The sequence below is a fragment of the Mya arenaria genome, chromosome 17, assembly GCF_026914265.1.
Source record: "Mya arenaria isolate MELC-2E11 chromosome 17, ASM2691426v1".
Classification (NCBI taxonomy): Eukaryota; Metazoa; Mollusca; class Bivalvia; order Myida; family Myidae; genus Mya; species Mya arenaria.
This window is the reverse complement of record NC_069138.1, coordinates 19,426,980-19,434,024: the sequence shown is the minus strand read 5'-3', so window position 1 is coordinate 19,434,024 and position 7,045 is coordinate 19,426,980. Positions and strand designations below refer to the sequence as shown.

The following is a 7,045-nucleotide window of genomic DNA, read 5'->3' as shown; positions in this document are numbered from 1 at the left end:
GGACAATAAGTAATGAAAAGGTAGAGGAATTATATTAAATTTTCTTAAACATGTTAATCACCGTAAAATACACTTCCATGTCAATTTTGGTTACACACTACCAACTTTTTACAAATTAAGGCCAGTTTTCAAATTTAAATTTGCCAAAGGTGTCTGGAAAATAACTCTTGAAAGGATTGACATATTCACAAAAAAAATGCTACACATGTTTAACACTATGACATACAGGTTAAGTTCTGCTTTGGTTATAAAGCATTACTTGTGTACTGAGTTAAGTCCATTTTTTCAACTTACAATTGCAAAAACTGCTGTCCGGGCGATATCTTATGACAGAGTCGACGGAATAAAACTTTGAAATTTTCAACAAAATTAAATTCAGGTCAAGTCTGACTTTGTTAATTTTGGAGGGAGTTAAGACCCCTTTTCAACTTAGAATTTGCCAAAATGTAGTGTCAGAACGAAGACAGTGGAAATGACAAAATGGGAACAACTTTTTAACACTTTCAAATACTGGTCTAGATCGACTTTGGTGAACATCTACCAATGTTTGACGGGGTTTGGGCCACTTATCAAGAAAGTATTTATGTGTGACGGTATTCATTACTCCTGTGACAGCTCTAGTTATTTTTTGTTTCAGACGATGGTTTTCTGAATCGGATTTGCTTTCGAAATCAAAAATGTTCAACCGAGGTTTGTTTCTTTTAATAAGTGATGTAGACACTATCACCACCATTTTTTCACTGGCATTATTAAAAAAATATTTTGAGATATACATAAGCATCTTGATATAAGCGTTCCCAGAAAGAATAAGCACCTTTGTTAACTTGACAATTTGTTGGCCTTTATATATGTTGATTTTGTTTTTACTGAAAAAAATAAAAATAAAACAACAGCTGAAAGACAGAGTGCGCTGCGCGGCGCTCTCGTTTCGTAAATGATTCAACCAAAATTCATTAAATTATACCTTTATACCCTAAGTATCTCTTTTGACCGATTTAATCAAACTTACTCATACCAGCGAACATTCAATACAATTCTCTCTTTTTTCGCAGAACCGCCATTACCAGAACCGTATAACGAAGTGCTTAGGTCACCTGTACCACGGTAATAGTTGCTTTTTGTTTTCAATGCGATGTGTGAAGCATTCAGCGGTATTTACTGGATGTGCTTTCGGTTTGGTTCATTATTGAGTGTTGTCTTCGGGCAACTTACCATATGTTGTTTTCGTATTTCCTAGTTTACAGCTTACAAAATATCACAATCAGAAATTGGTATAAGAATAATGTAGGTACAAGTGGGTTTACTTTTGGGATAATTTAATTACAATGCTATGGTTGTATTTCAGGTTTAGAAGATCTTCATCGCTGTCTTATCTATCATCAAAGAAGAGCGAGGGCTTACGAGAAGGTTTGTTAGTTTAGTTTATGATATATTAAGTATATATATCAAATAGTTTCAGTTACATAGATGTACATGTAGAAAGGAATTCTAGAGTATCATTATTAGGAATACACTACACAGCCCTTTACTATTCACAACCAGTAGATATAGTATCGTCTTTTGCTTTTTCTTGCCCAATTATAACTTTAACATGTTTGAAATCATACAACGGCGATAAAAGATTTTGCGAACTTTTCTCATAAAAAGGATGCTTTGTCATATGTTTATCTTGGGATACTAATTGATTCATTCTTCAAAAGAAAATGCAAGCAAAAAACGAATAGTTGGACTTGATATATGCCTGGAATTTCACAATAGGGCAGATAACACCAATTCGAAGTTCACTGCTCAGTGTTTCATATTGTTGTTTTTATGATCACTTGGCACTGACTTAAAGCATGGTCAGAGCATTGGCTACTTTTCATCGTTATAGATTTTAAAACTGAATGGTTTGTGATTTTAAACTTTGTGACGTAACAGCCACAGAACTCTCTAAGTGTTCACTTAAACTTGTTAGAACTCTTTAAGTTATTTAACAACAAGTGTTCCAATGTTAATTCTTTATTTCAAAACGTTCTTTCTGAATATAATTATACAGTTCGAAATACAACGTAACATTCAAAGCTCATCCCTTAACCTAACCAACTTTATGTTAAAACACTCGCATAATATACTAATATCGGAGGTCAAAATATTGTAATGATATGGCCACTACGCATACATCTTGACAGGCTTGTCCACTAAATGCCCATGTAATTTCCTTGTACATACGGAAATATCTTATTTACTTCGTATTTACACTCATGAACTGTAAAGCTAAGTGGACTCATAGCCAGTGGATATCATACTTTTCGGTTTGCCTGTCAGATATGCATTTGCATGAATATAACATTACTACCGGAAAACATGATGAAATATTTGTTGTTCATATATGTATTGTTAATTCTATGAAATAAATTAGTCTTTATACTTTAAAAGAGACTCTGTTGCTTTAACCATTTAAACTCAACATTTAGTCGTCGCCTTACGCGACATTCGTATCCTTCTTTTTAAAAAAATAATAAAAAAATGTTTTTATTGTTACGCCTGGCCGCGAAGCCTTCTTTTTAAAACAAGAAAAAAAGATGTTTTCATTGTTACGCCTGGCCGTATATTCACAAAAATGTAATTTTATCACACAAAGAAATATATACGCAAAGAAAATCTCTGCTTGAACCCCAATGATGATTTGTGACTTGCATGAATAAACATTACTACCTGAAAACATTATGAAATATTTGTCGTTCATTATGTCCCCCCAAAAAACTTAAATTGTACCATTGATTTTTGTTTATACTGAATATTCTTGATCTTCTTTTTATTTTAACATTTTGGCAACATTCACAAGCCGGATATGGGACACATTTGATAATCAAAAACAAAGTCGCTACATTCGACCAAATTTATTATTTTTTAAAAACAATTGTAACTATTTTTACCTTAACTAAATGTTAAGTACATATGTGGAAGATTCTTCCAAAGTATGATGTTGAGGGTCTTTGATAACGAGAAATTAGTGCAAATAAATAAATTCAATGTATAATTTATAGGGACTTTATTTTGGGGTCTTGCATTCCAATAATAGATTCGAGATATTTAGAAAAGTTTCTAGTGCTCAATATGAAAATGTGTAGTTTTTGAAACTTTTCTTAAACATGAACATGAGAGAGGTCACAATGGACTAAACTTCTTTCTTGCCTGATATAGTGTATGATAGTGTACTTGAATGACATTGTTTTAACTTTTGTTTATTAAATAAGGAAATAATGTTACCAAAACACAATTAAAAGTCATTTCAATTGAAAATATGTCGAAATTAGAGTTTAAATTGCTTCAGCAATGACTCAATTTTGCCAGAAGGTTAGGCTTTTTTCAAATGGCTGTAATATTTTCATTTCTTTGGAATATAACTTCAAATTTGACTTTATTTTACCTGGATATGATTTACACGTGTTGCTCATTACACGTGTAAATCATTAAGATTCATCAAAATAAAGTGTTAACTACAATCACATGAGGTGTATCTGTATTGTTACACATATAAATTTCTATCATCGTGTTATTCGCTTTATTCTTGAATATATATTTCAAAGTTTAATTATTGAATAATATTAACTATGGTTTTAACATGCTTAGATATCAAGCTTCCCTTGGGGAAGATGTCGACGTCATTTCAGCAATATCCCTAAAATACATTATTACTTGCCAAAAAAATAAAAAAAATAGTGAAATTATTTGAAACAACAATCAAAAAGTTAACATACAAATGCTTTTTATGCATTTCTAAATTATTTAACACATTTGTTTAGCTATTCCCCAATGTATATTAATTAGTATGGCTATATCTGATAATTCACATAAATTTTAAGCGATTTTTTGATACTGAGCATTTGGTATCAAATGGGATTGTTTGGATTTTATCGCTTATTCAATATACGTATATGCATTTGCGTAAAATGCTGCAAAACATTGCCACTGTATACCGTATTATATATAAGGTATAATGTGAAATAATTATAAGATCGCAATAAGACTTCTTGTGAACCAGGTTTATATCTATATAAAGAGTGAAAGGCATGATTGATGTCAAAATGTTAACAGAGCAGGAAGTTCGTATACCTTTTATAAATCTTTATTTTTGCTGATAGTGTGTCCAAAAAGGTTCTAAAATGACGTACACGTAAATGAAGTTATACTATTCTTATGCTCGCATTAATTTAGCGTTGAATTTTTATGCTACTTAACGAAAATGGAAATGTTATAGTTGTGTTCTTTGCAATAATATTTTGCTAAAATATTTCTGAACGAGTGGAAAAATAAAAAAATAAAAAATAATAAAATACAAAAGCTGAATAAATGAGCGTTTGCTTTCCGGATATGTATATCAATCAAACGCAGTGTATATCAATGATATATATGTATAAATATATGTATATCAAGCAAACGCAGTGTATATCATTGATATTTGTCTCGTAAGAGAAGTTGTTCTGACAATATCAGAAACATAATTATTATCTGATATGAATATTGAAAAATCTTTTTAGTGACCCAATATGCGCATTTTTTTAACTTTTGACATTCAGCATAAAAGTTGATTAACGATAGTGCTCCACTGATGACTCTCTCATAGATGTAGAGCAGACGTGAATATTTTTCATAAATACAGAGACATAAAATCATCTGATATATCTTTTTTATCCTTAACGCGCATTTTTGTTAATAATTGACATTTGTTTTCGTTCCATTTAACAGACGCCTATTCTCTGAGGTGGTCCATATCTGATGATTCTCTCATGAATGAATGGAATTGTGATTTACCGCCAATATTTATTGACAATCTAGATGAAAACATCTCTGTTAAGTATGTTTTCCTACCTTTCCGAGGGACGATCAAAATTCAAGTAGACCACAAGCAAAACACATTTTGATTTAAGCTATAGTAAATTACATAATCGGAATCGGATATACATATTAGAATGATAAGAGTTTAAGGGACAACGTTTCATGAGTGGTAAACGCAGTCCAGTTTTATGGCACATTATGTCACCGGAGTAGCATTGCAGACACTAAGGGATCATGTTGTACGACATAATCGACGTCCGGCAATCGTTAACCAAATTCACGCTGTCCGCTGAACATTTCTTGTACACTCTTTACCAAAATGAGATAGTATGTTATAGGCGTATTATCTCGATCAGATATGATAGATGACCTAATTTGCCCAGGTGTTATGGACCTTGAGTGGTAGAAAATGACCTTATTTGATTTGTCCGCTCCAATTTTTGTCCAATCCTTAGTAAATGAGGTGAGAACGGTAAAAAGGATCATGACTAAAAGTACGTCAAATAGATAGATAAGTTAAGTTTTGGGAAATTAAATGGAGTTTAGTTCGTCGCGTTCCGGCACATCGCACTCGAATACTTCTGTGTCGTATTTAGGTATTGCAAATATACACACGAACATTCATAAATATGTGAGTAAGCCCTTTGTGTTTGTTTTATTTATGTCACATTTCACTAGGGCTTTTACCTAGTAAAAAGGGTCTGAAAAAAGTGTATGTATTACATAAACACCGGCCATTTCAATTGTATTTCTCTGGGTCTAGTTTGGGTTATGTTCCTTTATCTTGTGTCGCATGCAGCATCAGACGTATTGCCCTTACATTCCTAATACTTCATAGGATTATTGGTCTGATTATTGGCGGCTGTGTACATGCCATTGATCGCACATTTTCCTTGGTCTAAACACATATTGGCTATCGATTTAGAAAAGAGAATTATTCAAAAACGTATTGTGTCGCATGAAACACGAATTGTACCAACAAGTGCAACTTCATAGGAATATTTGTCGGCATTGGCGGTTTCACACCTGCTCATTCAGTTATTTTGTTATTGAAACCAGTGTTACAGCAGAAATTGCCCTTGAATGAGTAATAAATGGTATTACCTACACTCATGAAACTTCCTAGAAATGTTGGTGGGAGTTGGCTTGTGGTGCACCCGCCATTTCTCTCACGTTGCTCTAACAAGAGGTATGGTCCTTAAGTTAATAAAAAAGGCTGAAAATTATGGTGCCGCATGAAGCACGAAATGTATTGTATCTCCTATGCCCATGATAAGACTGTTGGTAAGCATGGTCTGTTGTGTACCTGCACTCTTTAATTTAACAGATCGACACCATTTAACTGATTCTGTATCCAAGCATAATCTGTGGATTCACATAACGACTGCGATGGCTCTAGTCTGTCTTTGATCAACAGCATTATCACATTACTTAGTGCAGAGTCCTTGCTCCTGAATTTTACAAAACTATAACAATATTCATTTTGTCCGCTTAAATATTTCTTATCAATTCGATAGCAAATATTATCAGAATATTCATTTTGTCTTCTTAAGCATTTCTTATCATTTCGATAACAAATATCAGAATATTTATATGCATGTAATATTTGAGCTTAAGCGGAATGGCAGGGCGGGTCGCCCTGCCTTTTTTACCCTGCACGGTTGCCCCTTTTTAACCGCCCTGTCGTATTTTTCCCGCCCTCTTGTGCCCTTCTGGCCTTTCAGATCGTTGTTTATCACAAAGTTACACCCTAAAAGTATTACGTTGTTAAATATCGCCATCTTCTAAGCTGTCAGAGATCAACGCGTGATACGGCACACGACCGTCATCACAGCGGGTCGGATTAACGAGGATTCACGCTTATCAGGGTGCTATTGCTTTTCATTATGACACATTTTTCCTGGGACCCCTTGTCTGAGGCATGAAAGTTGTACCCCTAAATATCGATCTTGTTACAAACTAATTAATTGATACGCATTTCATAATTTGGTGGCGTAGGTCTTTTCTATCAAGTGGAAAAAAGACAATGACTTCGCTGACAATTTCAGCAAATTATAAACCTGTCAACCAGCGATTATTTGGAAGCTGTTCAAACAGTAAAAACATCACAATTAGCCATTTATAATCGGTAATCACCTAATCCGATAATTGGGTCGTATATCATCCAATTATGAACATAGCCAGTAGGCGGTGCTTTTGAACGTGAACCAATCAGAATGTACAT

The 7,045-nt window shown here is 33.3% G+C and overlaps 1 protein-coding gene across 6 annotated transcripts in view; it reads left to right on the top strand.

Moving 5' to 3' along the window:
• LOC128224789 (uncharacterized) overlaps positions 1 to 7,045 on the top strand; it is a 59,964-nt gene that overhangs the window by 28,649 nt on the left and 24,270 nt on the right. For 4 of the 6 annotated variants that reach the window (XR_008259542.1, XR_008259540.1, XR_008259541.1 and 1 more), the window contains exons 1-2: positions 1,051 to 1,104; positions 1,346 to 1,407. The exons of 1 other annotated variant lie outside the window; for it this stretch is intronic. Coding sequence is in view for 1 of the 5 variants with exons in the window: in XM_052934839.1 (XP_052790799.1) it covers positions 4,773 to 4,840 (68 nt within the window). In the remaining 4 variants the exon portion in view is untranslated. Of the gene's footprint in view, positions 1 to 1,050; positions 1,105 to 1,345; positions 1,408 to 4,710; positions 4,841 to 7,045 lie in introns of those variants that run through there. One more of the 6 variants, XM_052934839.1, reaches the window with a different exon arrangement.